This window comes from Rana temporaria, chromosome 10 (genome assembly GCF_905171775.1).
Source record: "Rana temporaria chromosome 10, aRanTem1.1, whole genome shotgun sequence".
In the NCBI taxonomy this organism is placed as follows: Eukaryota; Metazoa; Chordata; class Amphibia; order Anura; family Ranidae; genus Rana; species Rana temporaria.
The window spans coordinates 115198686-115216017 of NC_053498.1; the positions used below are offsets into that span (position 1 = coordinate 115198686).

At 42.0% G+C, this 17332-nt stretch overlaps 1 protein-coding gene across 1 annotated transcript in view; it reads left to right on the forward strand.

Annotated features, from left to right (window-relative positions):
* The window catches only part of TTC12 (tetratricopeptide repeat domain 12), a 226308-nt gene that overhangs the window by 86773 nt on the left and 122203 nt on the right, over nt 1-17332 (forward strand). Inside the window, exons 8-9 of the mRNA XM_040326012.1 lie at nt 6246-6317; nt 14070-14130. Coding sequence (XP_040181946.1) covers nt 6246-6317; nt 14070-14130 — 133 coding nt within the window. The remainder of the gene's footprint in view (nt 1-6245; nt 6318-14069; nt 14131-17332) is intronic.

Below are 17332 nucleotides of genomic sequence, written 5' to 3' on the forward strand. Positions count from 1 at the left end.
ATCTAAGTTGCGGAGGCGTAACGTAAATCGGATACGTTACGCCCGCCTATAGATACGCCGCTGTACGAGAATCTGGTCCACTATATCTAAAGTATTATCATCCTAAAAGTTAAAAGCTTTAAAAGAGAGGTTTGGGTTAACAAAAAAAGAAAGACAGTTATACTCAGCTAGGTGGATGCAGCATCATGCCGTTGCTGCATCTGTCTCCCGCTGGCTCTAAGACTGAGCGATTAAACACAGATGACCGCTCAGTTCTCAAGCCGCGTACACACGACCGCTTCTCATGACGAGAAAAATGCAACTTTTTAAATTGGTCATTAAAAGCGATCATGTGTAGGCACCAGAGCATTTTTCTCTATGAGAAAAATGGCCATTAAAAAATTAAGAACCTGTTCTATTTTTTCTTGTCGTTTTTCACGTCGTCGTTTTTCTCGCCGTGAAAAAAGGTCGTGTGTAGGCTTTAACAACGGGGAAAAAAACGTGCATGCTCAAAAGCAAGTTGTGAGAAGGAAAATTTGCATAATCGGCCCAAAGCATTTTTTTTCACGATCGTGTGTATGCAAGGCAGGCTTGACAAGAATCACATCGAGAAAAAAGTCGTTTTTTTCCATGACATGAAAAAAGGGTAGTGTGTACGTGGCATCAGTGTTCCGTGAGCAGAAAGCTGGTGACTGTCAGTCACTGGCTGTCATCTCTGCCTCTCCAGGGCTCACTGGAGTGCAGAGCTGTGGAGGGGTCAGGAACGGCTGTCTCAGTCATTCAGCGGCTCACTGAAAGGCTGAGCCACCTGCCAGTCCAGGCTTCTGGGTAGGGTTGCCACTTTTTTCATCAAGTCAAACCCGAACACTTTAGTGGCGCACAGCAAAAATATATACTGTATCTTTTAGCATACACTATAGGATTGTAACAGACCTGGGACACCTTTGGGCGCTCCAAAGAGAATGGTAATGTGGCGTGCATAGTGCCCACTCACCCTCCTATGCCCTGTTCTGAGCCACATCTCTGTCTGAACATTGTGTTGGGGTTTCAGGTGGACTGAAACCCGAACACATGATTCAAAATCAAAACTGTCTGGGTGAATTCCGGACAGGTGGCAACCCTACTTCTGGGCTGATCCCTACCATATGGTTGGGATCTTTTCAGAGCCTGCGCTGGCTCTGTGACATCAGTTGACAGCAGGCTTTAGCCGGCTGCCGGTTGAAAACCGGTCACAAAGTGCAGAATGAACTGCACTCCTATGATCCCCAGGAGAAGTATAGCCAAAATAGCTTTGGCTATACTTCTCCTTTCATGCTGGGTTCACACTACAGTATGGAGCGGGTCACAGCAAGGGGCACAGCAGGGGTCCCTGTTCATCGTTTTAGGTCCAATTTTAGTCCACATTTTTGGATGAATTCAGACCTGAAATGGACAAGAAGACACACAGGACTCCTGTGCAATTCACTCTGGAGCCACACTGGAGGTGTGTGAACCATCTTCATAGAGAGCCGATCACAATCTCCTGACATGAAAATTGGATGTCCACATCCAATTCGCAATAGTGTTTAACCTTCAGGCCCCTTTCACACTGAGGAGTTTTTCAGGCGGTACAGCGCTAAAAATAGCACTGCTATACCGCCTGAAAAACTCCTGCCCAGCCTTCTCAATGTGAAAGCCTGAGGGCTTTCACACAGAGGTGATGCGCTGGCAGGAGAGAAAAAAATCTCCTGCAAGCAGCATCTTTGAAACGGTGAGAGGAGCGGTATGCATACCGCTGCTTTACCGCTCCTTCCCATTTAAAACAATGGGATACCGCGGTAATACCGCCCACAATGCGCCTCTGCAGAGGCGCATTGCGGGCGGTATTAACACTTTATCGGCCGCTAGCGGGGGTTAATACTGAATCCCGCGGCAATTCCAACGGTATAGCGCCGCTATATTTAGGGGCGCTATACCGCCACCGCGCCTCCCGTCCAGTGTGAAAGGGGCCTAATGCATTTTCTGTGTTAATGGACACATGCAGCTAGGCTCTGCATTGAGCCCACACGAGTACCCACCTTAGCAAGTGGCGTGAGGAGTCAAGAGCACTACCAGGGGACACCAGAAGAGGAAGACTGGGACAGTTCTGTCAAAAATCATTGCACAAAGCAGGTAAGTATGACATGTTTGTTATTTAAAAAAATAAAAATAAAGGTTTAAAATCACTGTAAAGGCTAAGTTCGGCTTTTAAAGAAAAAAATCGATGCAGTCTACCACAGGAGGTAATGCATTTTGCAGATTTTAGAAATATTGCTAGGAGAGAGCACAGTGCACATGCATGCGGATTCAATCAAGGAAGCAGTGTGATGCTGGTTGTAAGAGTCTTAGCATCAGGACAGGATGGGAAAAAAAGCTATGAAAAATCTGGCCAGGCTTCTGGGGGTTGGGGGTACAAATGGCCCACAGGTATTGCATTTGTACTATTCAATCATTTTAAAAGATTTGTAGTTTTGTCTTATCTCCCGTGACTCCTTGGCTGCAAAGACTATTTTCTTAAAAATGTGAATCTAGCTTTTTAAAGTTATTTCCTTTATTTACTGTGACTCTCTTGCGTTACCACCATCACATGAGTGTGACATGAATGGATAATGGTGGACCCACTATGCCAACTGCAGGTAGGTGGTTACCAGCTAGTGTTATGAAAAGTGTGTATTGTTTTTAAATTTATTGTATTTAGGTGTAAAAATGTATTAAACTAGTCTAAAACTAATATATATAAAGTTGTGCTCAAAGGTTTGCACACCCTTGGAGAATTGGTAATATACAGTATGAGGGAGCAGGCAAAACACATTTATTTTATTTCTTATGGAATTCATATTTAACAGCTTCCCGCCCACTGACTGTCATATGACGTCCTGGGCTTTGAGCAGGGATATCTGAATAATACCTGCAGCTACAGGCATCATTCAGATATCATCTTTTAGAGCCGGCAATTCCCTACACCGTAAGAATGATCATAGTGGCTGTTCTGCTTGATCGTTCTTACGGGCGGCGAGAGGGGACATCCCCCTTCCCCCGCACTCCGGTGCTTCTACCGGCTCATCCCTTCCATCGGTGAATCATAGAAGGCATCCTCCGGCCCCCGGATGCTGACCATAGAGATTTCCAGCAGATCAGGTAGTCCCCGGAGTCTCTATGATTGTTTGGAGACCATGCACAATGTTATGACGTCACATCCAGACTCTGCATTCAAACAAACGGCACCACCTCGGCTGGGAAGCCGAGATCTTTTTTTTTTATTGTTATTATCTCAGGCTTCCCAACCTAGAGGTGAGATGTGGGGTCTTTTTGACCCCATATCTCACTGTAAAGAGGACCTGTCATGCTTATTCCTCAAGGGATCTTTACATTCCTTGCAATAGGAATAAAAGTGAGCAACAAAAAGTAAAAAAAAAAAGCGTCAAACTAGAAAAATACAAGTAAAATTAACAATAAAAAAAATAAATTTAAAGCGCCCCTGTTCCTGTGTGTTTGCACCCAGAGGCGAACGCATACGTAAGTCGCAGCCACACATGAAAACGGTGTTCAAACCACACAGATGAGGTATCGCTGTGAACATTAGAGCAAGAGCAATAATTCTAGCCCTAGACCTCCTCTGTAACCCAAAACATGTAACCAGTAAAACAAATTAAAGGGTCACCTATGGGGATTTTTAAGTACCAACGTTTGGCTCAATTCCATGAGCATGTGCAATTTTAAAGCATGACATGGTATCTATTTACTCGGCATAACATCTTTCACATTATGCAAAAAAAATGGGCTAACTTTATTGTTTTTTTTTGTTTTTTTTTGCACTAAACAGTTTTTTTTTTTTTTTTAAAAAGCGTTTGAAAAATTGCTGCGCAAATACAATGCAAGATGAAAAGCTGCAATGATTGCAATTTTTCTCTAGGATCTCTGCTAAAAAAAACATATATAATGTTTGGGGGTTCTATGTATTTTTCTAGCAAAACAAATATGATTTTTACATGTAGGAGAGAAATGTCAGAATTGGCCTGGTAGGCAAGTGGTTCATCAGCATTCTTTACGTCCTTTTTTGTCCAATCCACAGGCTGGGACAGAGGCAGGACACCGCTATGATCCTTACATTAAATATAGAAAGATGTATCTCCTTCCTTGTTATGCAGTGTGGCAGGGGTGTATGAACTTGGCTGATCAGATTTTCATATCTTCTGATGGGTAAAACCGTATCAGCCCAGGATTCTGAGTAAGGGTGACCAAACCCATATGAGGATGGTTTTATGGTGCTGGCACTATTCAACCAATCAAACACATATCCAACAGTTTCCGTTCCTTTAACATGTATACTTGGTGTCACAGTTCTGTGTACATCTATGTGATCAAGGATGGGGTTTTACCACCTGTTCGAGCTGTGCGGGTTTCAGCCTATCCACCCTGAACATAGGTACAGTTGAACCACGGATTACGAGCATAATCCGTTCCAGGAGTATGCTCGTAATCCAAAGTACTCGCATATAAAAGCAAGTTTTCCCATTAAAGTCAATGAAAACGAAAATAATTTGTTCCGCATTGACTTCAATGTGATGCAATACCAAATGCGGCCAGAGAGCGCCGAAAACTGACGAAAAAGCCCAAGGACACTTTAGCTTTTTTTTTCTGTGCCCCCGTACCTCAGGTCAAATGAGGTACTGCAGGCCTATTTAGCTTGAATTCTGCTCATTTTGCAAAACAACACTCGCAAACCGAGTCAGAATTAAAAAAAAAAAGTTGCTCGCAAATCAAAACACTCTCAAACCAAGTTACTCTTAAACCACTGTATTAGTAAGCCTGTACACCTGTGGCTTAGTGTTTGAGCAACGTGTCTGTGCTGAGTATTCCCTCGTCCCGTGTGTTCTTTGATCCTGTCTTTGTTCTCAGTGTTTCCCTTCGACTTTGCAGTTTAGTTTGGTTTCTGTCAGTGTCCTTCCAGTGTGCTATTAGGCTCCATCTGGGGGCTGCCTCACAGTACAACATCAATACCACCAGTAACCCTGGAGAAGACCGAGTGGCCCCTTAGATCCTGTGACTGTGGCACACCACCGTTGCATTTGGTCACACTGCTCCAGCATCTGTGAGGACTCATGCCCGGGTACACCTGGTTAGTTGTTTCAATGGTCGCTAGATCTTAAACCACAGTCCTAGGTGATCTTACCCTCTGATCGTGACACTTGGCTTCATGAGCATACATATCTAAATGAAAGGGGAGGGCAGGAAGGAGTATGAAGGAGGAGTAAGAATGAATGAGTGGGGTCAAGACCTCCCATTGCCTGACAAGGTTCCTAGGTTTAGTAGGGACAGACATTGCCCAATGCAGACATTGGCTGTGCTAGGAGACAATCATCTGCCCATGGACAGTTTTAGAGTCTTCTGTTTATAATCCTTCTCCAAGCATTGTTATTTTTCACTGTGAGAAATAAATACTGTATTTATTGGCGTATAAGGCCGCGTACACACGGTCGAACATGTCCGACCGTGTGTACGGCCTAGCGGACAGGTTTCCAGCAGACAAAAGTTTCTTAGCAAGCTAAGAAACTTGTCCGCTGGAAACATGTCCGTCGGACATGTCCGATGGTTAGTACACCTAATCGGACATGTCCGCTGGTTATGACGTGTAACCAGCATCCCGAAATCCCGCACATGCGTCAAATTGATTCGACAAATGCGTGGAAGCATTGCACTTCTGTGTTTGAGAATGTCAGTGTCTTCTACGTCACCGCGTTCTCTGTCTGCGGGGATTTTGGTCTGATGGTGTGTACACATATCAGACCAAAAGCTCCCAGGAGACATGTCCGATGAAAACGGTCCATGGACCGTTTTCATCGGACATGTCTCCTCGTGTGTACGGGGCCTAACACTCACTTTTTTACCCTGAAAATAGAAGCTAAACAGTGCCTGCGTGTTATACGCAGGGGGCTGTGGAAAGTATTTTCCTGAAACTTAGGGTGCGTGTTATACGCCTGTGCGTGTTATACACCGATAAATATGGTTCATACACTTACATTGAGAAAACAGTGAAAAGTATTGCAGGGTTTTCTTATACAACTGCACAGCTTCATGCATACTGATCCTTCTGTATCGAAATTATAATCCGTATTCTGAAACTATTTTCTTATTCCATGTTTACAGAAGTACAGCTGGTGGTTTTTTAGTGTATTATATGTTATACATGATAAATATGTTTCATAAGACAAGTTAAAAATGAATCTGTTTGTACATTTATATTTCAGTGTGATGGAAAATGCCTAAAGGCCCATGTTCATATGGCAAAAGCCTTTCTTGGACTTAAAAAATTTGAGGAGGTAAGTCCTACTGAGACCAAGCTGTCCCTTCATGACCAGGCCATTTTTTTCAATACAGCACTGCACTATTTTAACTGACAATTGTGCTGGCGTGCGATGCTGTACCCAAATCCAATTTATGTCCTTTTTCCCCAAAATAGAGCTTTCTTTTGATAGTAATTGATCACCTCTGCGTGTTTATTTTTTTGCGCTATAAACACAAAAGTGACACACTTTGGGGACCAGTGACACTAATACAGTGATTAGTGCTAAACAAAATGCACTGTCACTGTACTAATGACACTGGCAGGGAAGGGGTTAACATCGGGGCAATCAAAGGGTTAAATGTGCTCATAGGTAGTGATTTCTAACTGTGTGGGAGGGTGGCTTAACTGGAGGAAGACAGTGATCTGTGTTTCTGCTCAGCAGAAACACAAGATCTCCAGCTTCCTCTGTCTTTTTTTTTATTACAGTACAAATACAGTATACTTTGTCTATTTTTTTTATTACGGTACAAATACAGTATACTGTGTGTGTGTGTGTGTGTGTGTGTGTGTGTTTCCTGGCTAAAATTCTCCTTTAATAGAAAAAAAAATCATGCATTACTTTGTGTTTTCAATTTTCAATACATTTTCAGTATTTCACTTCTAATTACTATTCAGAGAAAATGATATTCATATTTGTACATATGAAGTGATTAGTATGATTTAGAACTGTTGTATATTATTCTTAGCTTAAATCAAACACAATCTACTACAACAATATCAAAGTGAAACTTTGAGGATTAATTATCACTACAGAACACTTGGTTGGCATTACAAGGCAATGCATATTTAATAAAGCATTTATAACTTTGTCATCACAGTTCTTTTTATTTGAGTAGCAAAGGAAGACTTAAGAAATTAACTTTTGAGTAAAAATTCTTATTTACAGTTGTTCCAAAGAGTAGCTTCTAAATGCAGCTTCTAATTCTTTAAATTAAATCTTAAAATATGTTTTGTTAATTATCTTTTATTTCATTATTATTAAATGAAAACTATTGTATGGTCTTATATTACAGTTATTCATAAACAGTGTTTAACATTTTTAGTTATTTAAAAAAAATACATAATTTTAATACATGGTGCATCCATTATACTTATGTAGAGAATGCTCAACTAACCAATAAGAATCAAAAAAGAAGAAATGGACAAAGGGTAAACATACCCTGGGATTTTTAAACGGTGTTCAACTATTGACGTAAGAATACACGTCAATGTACATGGATGGTTTCTTATCAACTGCTTGTTATCTTTTACCTTCTTATTAAACTTGTAAACTTTTAATACTTCTGTATTCTTACGTCAATAATTGAACACCATTTAAAAATCCCAGGGTATGTTTACTTCAATTTATTCTTTTTTGATTCACATTAAACGGGATGAGGTGTTCTGATTTGAGTGTTTATGTCCCATATTATTAAATAACCAATAAGAATGTCCAGCTCTTCGTACAGGTGTCTGTAACAGACTAAAATGGTTCCTACTTAGTTATTCAGATCCATTTTAGAAGAGCAGCAGTAAGAATATCCTTCAGCTTCATAGTACATATATAGAGTTCTCACTGCTGGTCAGGAGTGATAATATAAAATACTCAAATGCAATATTACATTTTTACTTAGTAAAAAATACATTTTAAAAATATTTTTAAATTGCATATTATAATGAAGATGATTTACAAATTAACACAGCACGTTTTCATTTACTCGCAGTAGTTTGCTGCATTGTAATAATACCAGTGGGACATTCACTTAAAACATTACTCTCTAGCATGTGCTGTAATTGATTTGATTAATATACAGGTAGTAGGATAAAAGTGAGATGGACTTTGTACTAACAACTTCCATTTTTATAGTCTTCATGATACTGTTACACCAGCTTTGTAGGGAGTGTACATCTGAGCGTGCACTTCATTAGGCACAAGAGTAAAGCTGACTATAGATGTTTAATTCAGCCAATGGGCACAAACAAGATGAAAAGAAAAGAATAGCTGCATACCATAGGGACATTCCAATGAGTTAATTCCAAATAAGCAAATAACAGCCAGCAAGACACAAGGTTCGGGCACTCTGTCTTGTTGGCTAGTTAATTGTTCCTTTGGTGTGCAGCCGTTCTTTTCATCTCATTGATCATTGGTGGTGAGCTGTGGCTTTCACCCAGCGCATCTGGACTGCAGTGATTGCTCACCTGGAGCGGCATACTCCTTGTTTGAATCCACAAACAAGGTGGATAGAAGAATCCCTCCCACCAGGACAATGTATTCTGACTGCGGTATCCGGCACTGTCAGGATACAATGATCAGCGGCAGCTGCTTGGAAACAAATGCTCTGGTAGCACGGTCCAGGAAGAAGGACGTGCGTGCTATAGCTCCAGGCAGGCAGGCATACAGCTTCCAGCGTCCAGCTTCTAAAGATATCCTTCGGATCTCACCAGTCTATGATCCCCCTAGATGCAGTTTCCTTCTCCTAGCCCTCCCCTTCACAATTCAGCTAGCTGACAGCAGCCGCAATCTACCGCCTTCTGCCTTCCGCCATCCGAGCGGCTTACACCTAATCACTAGGCCTGTAGGACAGACCGCGGCTGCGGCCTAAAACATCCGGCCCCACACTTTTCCCTCCTACCTCTTCCTCCGGCAGGTCCTCCCGCAGGTCTGCCAGCCACCGCTCTCCCCGGAGTGCCACCCATCCAGCAGTGGGCCCCAGATAATACATAGTGGTAGGTGCCCGCCCCCCTCGGCAGTCTGCGGCTGTAGGCCGACCCGGCCATCCACTGTTCCAGCCCCTCAATTCTGTCTCCTCCATACCTCCCCCCGCCCTGAGCGGGCCCGCCAACTCCCTCCTTCCCCGGAGCTCCCCCGAGCTGACGCCCATCCATCCCCAGCAGGAAAGACCGCGGCTCGGGCCTAGTTCCGTTCCGGCGGCCATCTTGGTACACCCGGCCAAGGAATCTGAATCACCCTCCCCTCAGTCACCACTCTCGGATTCTGACACAAGTTTAAACTGGAACCAGCGATCAGCAGGGACCCCCCCCAGGCCACTCACATCAGGGAAGCCTAAATGAAGGAGGACAGGTCTGTAAGTACCAGCCATAGTGCTACACCCAAGCACTGTCACCCCCACACCACTCCCTCTTTTTCCTCCCTCACTTCTACCCCTCACCTCCCGCACTTCCACCTGAGGATCATCAGCAACATCACGTTGGACAAGCGGTCTCAACTTTCAACTTACAAACAGGTAAGGACCCAGGCCTCTGTCACCATAGCAAGTTGATCCAGGGTAAAACCTGATTGCCTCCAGAGGGATCAGGAAGGAATTTTTCTCCCCGGCTGCAGCAAATTGGCCATGCTCGGCGGGGTTTTTTCCACCTTCCTCTGGATCAACTAGGAGGGTTAGATTGGGGCCCACCCTACCACCGATCATCATCATCAGCACTTTTAACCAGATAGTCACCACTATTGACATCACCAGCGTTATCACCGCTAACCATTTCATCATCTTCGGCGCTTTTTGTATCATGGTCAACATGAAATATTCAGCAAAAACCATTCGTGACCCAAGGAATACCGCCTCAACGTAAACGGATGCCATTCAAAAAAATACTACAGAAAGTACAACTTCTAAGAATAGATAGACGATCGACCGTCAAAAACAGGATCGCACCATCTCAACACCTATCATGCGCCCTGATCAACACAAGATCTGCAGTCAAGCACAGACAGGAAATCCACGACTTCATCACCCAACACAATATAGATTGCCTCTTCATCACAGAAAGCTGGCTAACATTGGATTGTAACACCATTCTAGGAGAACTAGTGCCAGAGAATTATGGTATCTTAACTGAGAACAGAATTGGGCAAAGAGGAGGAGGCCTAGCAGTGATCTACAAATCTCACCTTGCGCTCACCAAACCAGATCTACAGAGCTCATTGCCGTTCATGGAAACACCTGCATTGACCAATTGGAAGGACTAGGTCTGAAGCAACTGATATGTGCGCCCACACATGTTTCAAGTCACAACCTCGATCTTATCTTCAAACAGGATATGGACGTCAATATAATGGAGAACAGGCCCTTACCCTGGTCAGATCACCATGCAATCAAATTCAAAATAACCACCAACACCGTTTTCAAAAAAGCGTAAAAACCAGTTAACGACACACTGGACAAGATCCCAGAAGAAACTCCACTTGGAACTCTTCAAAACTACACTGTTAAATAAAATAACAACAATAAAACAAAGTCAATCAGCAGTGGAAACACTCAACTCCATTAACAAAGCATTACTACAGACCGCAGACATACCTGCTCCGAAACGCAGAGCGCTCATCCGAAAAAACAACTGCGGTTGTTTCAATGACGCTCTCACATTATTGAAGCAAGAACGCAGAAGAGCGGAAGGCACCTGGAGAAGAAACTCAACAAAGGAAAACCACACAAATTACAAATCAATCACTAAGAAATATCACAAAGAAATCTTCAAAGCAAAAAAAGAACACTTTTCAAACATCCTCGCAAAAGTCCGGAACCCTCCCCGTGAGCTCTTCAACCTAGTCGCTCAGACCATGAATCCAGCCTGCCTAGAGGCTCCGAAATATGAAACACAAGATTTTTGCAATGAATTATCTGATTTTTTTTTTATTAACAAAGTTGAAAAATCTGTGAAACAATTCAGCAAAAAAAAAATACAAGCTACTACTACTACTCTTCAATCAACAAAATTTACACTGAAGCCAATTTCCATCGATACCACTAAAAATATCATCGGAAGCCTGCGAGACAGTACATCGCCTAATGACATCATTCCCACAAAACTGCTGAAAGAATGTGCCGATATCTTGGCACCCACGATCATGCACCTTATAAACCAATGATTTAAGGAAGGCATGGTGCCGGCCTTCCTAAAACAAGGCATAATCAAACCCATTCTAAAAAAAACAACCTTGACCCAAAAGACCCAAACCACCGTCGACCTATAACAAGCCTTAACATCTTCTTCAAGGTTATTGGGAAAGCTGTAGTACAACCGCTACAACACCATTTAGACACCCACAAACTACCGGACCCACTACAATTAGGTTTCCGTCCAGGTCACTGGACAGAAACAGCACTTCTCAAAATATGGGATGACGCTCTCGAAGCAGCAGACAAAGGAGAATCATGTCTTCTGATACTGCTGGACCTTAGTGCGGCCTTTGACCCAGTAGACGGCAAAATGTTGCTGACACGCCTAGCAGAAGTAGCAAGAGTTGCAGACTCAGATCTACCCTGGTTCTTATCATTCCTGGAAAATTGATCCCAGACAGTGAAATTAGGACCTTTCACTTCTGAAGCACGTACCGTGTCATGTGGAGTCCCTCAAGGGTCACCCCTGTCGCCCGTACTATTCAACATTTATCTCCACCCGCTCCTTTAAAATTATTAGTAACCAGGACCTACTCTACCATTACTATGCTGACGACACTCAACTTTACTTTCGTATCAGAAACAAAAAGGACCAATACCTCGGACTAGAATAATGCCTCACTTTGATAAATAACTGGATGACGCAGAGTCACCTTAAACTCAATGGATCAAAAACAGAACACTTTCTACTCCACGCAAACCGAAAGAGACTTGCTAGGACGACATGGACTACCCCACCCATCTTGGGACAAACCATCACCCCAAGCACCAAAGTCAAAAGCCTCGGAGTCACTTTTGACTCCGACATGACAATGGATGCACAAATAGGATCAGTAGTCAGCGGATCTCACCGACTTCTGCATCTGCTACGAAGACTCGTTCCCTTCCTCACCGAAAGAAGACACAGCAGTAGTGGTGGAAACAACTATCAACTCCAGGCTCGACTATGCAAACTCCCTTTACCTCGGACTCCCAAAATACCAGATTGCTCATCTACAAGTCGTCCAGAACACAGTGGCAAGACTGGTAACAGGAAAAAAAAACTGGGAATCAATCACTCCCTCCCTAAGGTCCCTCCACTGGCTGGCCGTAAAGGACCGAATCACATTTAAGGCCCTCTGCCTAATGCACAAATGTGTACAAGGAATCGTTCCCCAATATTTATGTGAGAAAATAAAATACCACAACCCCAATCGCATTCTTCAAACAACTAACCAAAATCTCCAAGGCCCGCTACAAGACCAAAGGAGAACGAATATTTGCAGTCCAAGGACCTAGACTGTGGAACGCGTTACCAACCGATATCCGAACGGAAGTGAATCACCAGGCCTTCAGGAAAAAACTCAAGACCCACCTATTCTGAAGGCTAAATAGAAGGAAAGTGATACCAAGCGCCCTGAGACGATTCAGTTCACATTTGTAGCGCTATACAAGTTAAGTGAATACAAGTTATTCACTCACTCACTCACTCAAAGAGCAAGTCTTTCAGTACTTTATTTACATATCATGTGTCCAGAGCCCACAGCAGCAATGTAAGTGTCACCGATATCAAAATAAAACTTTTGCAGATTTTTTCTCCTTGTTCTGACTTCCTTGCTTTTGACCGTCCTCTGTTACCTCAAACCCTACACTATCTTGACAATTGATTCACTAGGGTTGGTTTACCAAACATACTATTTACTTTACAAGGGAATTTTTCCTTAGCTTAGTGAATGAGGTGAATCTCTACTGACTTCCATCATCCAATCAAGTGCAAGCAAAAATATAACTTTTTTTATCAGCATTGTAGGTGATTTGGTATTCTTTGCAAAATGATTTTTTTTCCACCATCACTAAGCTAAGAGAAATTTCCCTTACACAATAATGAACCTATTTGCCTTTAGCAAATTAACACCAGGTTTATAAAACCAGTAGATACAAGGGACTTCATGCTCATGAAGTCTTTAACTCAATATGGAGTACATATATCAAAACAATAGCATTTTTATTGCAATTCTTATTAAAATCCACCATATATGAACATTAAAATCATTGGATCTAATAATAAGGTTCAAAATCACCCCCCCCCATGATAATAGTCATGCATAGTTACCCATGAAACACATAGACTACCCATGACTATTATGACTATAACTCAGTAAAGCTTTTTTAAAATGTAAGGTACTATATACAATGTTCACTTTCATCACAGATCAAAACAATAATGGGTTTATTCCCCATTTCAGGATAGTGGTCAGAGCCATGCAAACTATTCCTTTATGCCTTTGCAGCAACCAGCAAATCCAGAAATCCTTGTTTGTGATACAGGTACATACAAATATTATAGAGAAACTTATTCAAAACGGCATATAGCTGTTTCATCAATGCAGTGTATGGAATCATGTCTTTTACATGGGGAGGGTTTATGAACTGACACAACAGAACAAGCAGACACCTTATTCAATTGAGACCTGCAAATGCTATGGGGTTGACTTACTGTACTAAAAGCAAGTAGACTGTGCTCTTTGAAAGGGCATTTGCTCCAAAGCTTAGTAAATGAAGGGAAACTAATTTCCATCATCCAATCATGTGCAAGCAAAGGTGCTGTTTTTTCCCCTTCATGTGATTGAGTATTGTTTGCCAAGTGAATCGTCACCTCATTTACTAAGCTCTGGAGAAAATGTCCTTGCACAGTCTATTTGCCTTCAGTTAATCAACCCCTGTCTCTTTTAAGAAAATTCTACTGTGTTCCTTTGGAAATTAATGCATTTTGAGAGAACACTACTCAATAAAAATACTAATAAAAGGGCATTTTGGGATACAATCTTTACTTTTGTATTACTTTTTCTTAGGCAAGAACTTGGTATCAGAAGATCGTGGATTTAGACTCCAGCAAAATGAAACTTGTGAAAGGTATATAATAATCATCTGTTGTAGCGTGCCATTGGGTAAATATTGTCAGAACTGTTGAGGCTTGGGGCACATATATACTATCTAATTTGGATAGAAACTTAAAAAAATATATTATTTCCTCATTAGACTAATTATGTCCTGGGTGCGGGATGAGATTCAAACCCCATAACCCCTTCTGAAACATCAAAGATGGAATTTACTGAAGGTCAGCCTTCCTTTTTGGACCCAATGCACACTTAACACACAGACTCCATGGAAATGTAGCACTTGTGAGAATCATGCCCACAACATCAGAAAAACAAGACAACAGAGATAACCCTTTAACCACCGTTTGAATGTGTTACACTGAATAAAATGTCCACGTATTAAAGTGATTGTACAGGATCTTTTTTTTTTTTTTTATAACAAACATGTTATACTTAACTGCTCTGTGCAATAGTTTGGTACAGAACAGCTCCGTTTCTTCCTCGTCTTCTGGGGTCCCCTGGTGAGTCTCCTGGCTCCCATTACTCTCACTGAGTCCAGTGAAGAAGGAGAGAAAGAGAGAGAGAGCAGAACTGCTGCTTGTGGACACAGCCCTGGACCAAGGTTATTATTAAGGGGGGCTGCACCTAAAATGTTTTCTACCTCAATGCAGAGAATGCATTAAGGCAAAAACATATTTAGCCTTTACAACCACTTTAGTTTGAAGTAATGCTAACTCCGAGGGTGAGCAGCTCGACGATCGGGGATAAAGGGGGTAAAGAGCCAATCGCAACCAGTCACAAATGTCAACAGACAGTGGTAACTAGCTGTTACACTAATCCTGTGTGAGGAGATTGTGGTAACAGCTAGTTACCACTTACAGTGTAAAGTAAAACACACAGATTGCCTAGTAATAAAGAGTACCTGTTACCAGCCCATCAGAATACCCAAGTACCTGTCTCAAGCCCAGATTACCTGAGTACCTATCTGCAGACCATCAGAGTACCAGAGTACCTGTCTTCAGCCCAGAGTACCTGAGTACCTATTTGCAGATCATTAGAGAACCTGATTACCTGTCTCCAGCCCAAAGTACCAGAGTAACTATCTGCAGCCCATCCGAGTACCTATCTCCAGTCCATCGGAGTACCTGAGTACCTGTCTTCAGCCCCTCAGAGTATCTGAGTACCTATCTGCACCCCATCAGAGTACCCGAGTACCTATCTGCAGCCAATCGGAGTACCCAAGTACCTGTCTCCAGCCCATCAGAGTACCTATCTCCAGCCCAGAGTACCCTAATACCTATCTTCAGCCCATCAGAGTATCTGAGTACCTATCTGCACCCCATCAGAGTACCCGAGTACCTGTCTCCAGCCTTTCAGAGTACCGGAGTACCGAAGTGCCTATCTGCAGCCCTTCCGAGTATCTGAGTACCTATCTGCAGCCCTTCAGAGTACCCAAGTACCTGTCTCCAGCCCAGAGTACCCGAATACCTATCTTGAGCCCATCAGAGTATCTATCTGTACCTCATCAGAGTTCCCGAGTACCTGTCTCCAGCCCTTCAGAGTACCGGAGTACCTATCTGCAGCCCATAAGAGTATCGGAGTACCTATCTGCAGCCCTTCAGATTACCCAAGTACCTGTCTCCAGCCGATCAGAGTACCTGAGTATCTGTCTCCAGCCCAGAGTACTGAGTACCTGTCTCCAACCCATCAGAGTACCCATGTACTTATCTGTAGCCCATGCCTCATAGAATATGCGTTGGGGTGTTTGTTTTCCAAAATAGGGTAATTTTATAGGTGTTTTCATTGCCCTTGTTCTCCAGGGCCTTCAAAAGTGTAATGGGTTATCAGGAAATTAGATATGTACATTATGCTTCAAAAACACTGGACGGTTCTCCCTGCATGTTGGGCCTCTGCATGTGGCCAGGCTGTGTAAAAGTCTCACACATGTTGTACTCAGGAGGAGTAGCATAATGTATTTTGGGGTGTAATTTTGCTATGTACATGCTATATGTTAGAAAAATCTTATAAATTGGCAATTATGTGTAAAAAAAAATAAGTTTTAATTTTCTTTCCACATTTTCCAAAAACTTATGTAAGAAATTACATATTAAAAAGACAAATTTTGCCTCATAGAATATACTTTGGGGTGTTTACTCTGCAAAATTGTGTAATTTTGTGGGTAAGGCCACTGTCCTGGTGCTCCAGGGCCTTCAAAAAATGTTATAGGTAGTCAGGAAATGTAGATGTTTAATTTATGTTCCTAGAACGCCTGGTGGTGCTCCTTGCACGTTGGACCTCTCTATGTGGCTAGGCTGTGAAAAAGTCTCACACATGTGGTATCGCCAAACACAAGAGTAGTAGCAGAATGTATTTTGGAGTATAATTGCAAGTATGCATATGCTATGTGTGATAAATAACTTGTTATTATGACAATTTTGTGTAAAAAAAAATATCTTAATTTCCCCAAGGATTGTGGGGAAAAAATTACAACTTAAAAACTCTCCATGCCTCTTACTAAATACATTGGACTGTCTACTTTCTAAAAAGGGGTCATTTGGAGAGGTATTTGTACTGTCCTGACATTTCAGCGCCTCAAGAAATGACATAGGCCGTCAGTACATCAGGTGTGTTCAGGTGTGATTGATTGGCACCATAGCTTGTAGACTCTATAACTTTCACACAGACTAAATCCACAAATTTTGGTTATTTTTAACAAAGATATGTAGCAGTATAGACATTTGCACAAATTTATGAACAAAAATTACTTTTTTTACAAACTGTTATAATAGAAACTAAAACAAAAGTGTTTTTTTTTCAAACGTTCCGCTCTTTTTTCACTTCGAAAAAAATAATATTTTCATTCAAAGTGTCCAACGGAATTCCATCGGAGTAAAAGAGAACATGTTCTCTATCTAAACTTCAACGGAATTCCTCGGAATTTCCGATGGAAATAATCCGATGGGGCAAACAGACGGTCGGAATTTCCGATGTAAAAAGTCAGTCAGACAGTTGCAGAATTTTATAGTAGTATTGGATATAAATGTACTGTTGATTTATTACAAATATACAGCATTAATGTCTGTAAATGTCAGGTCATTTGTCGTAGACAATTATATATAGCTGTATCTACGTCTAGTTCTATATAAATATTCATTTCGGGCTAGGTTTATCTTTTCTAATGCACAGTGAACATGCACAATTGAAATACTTAATTTATGTTGACATGATGTTGCTTC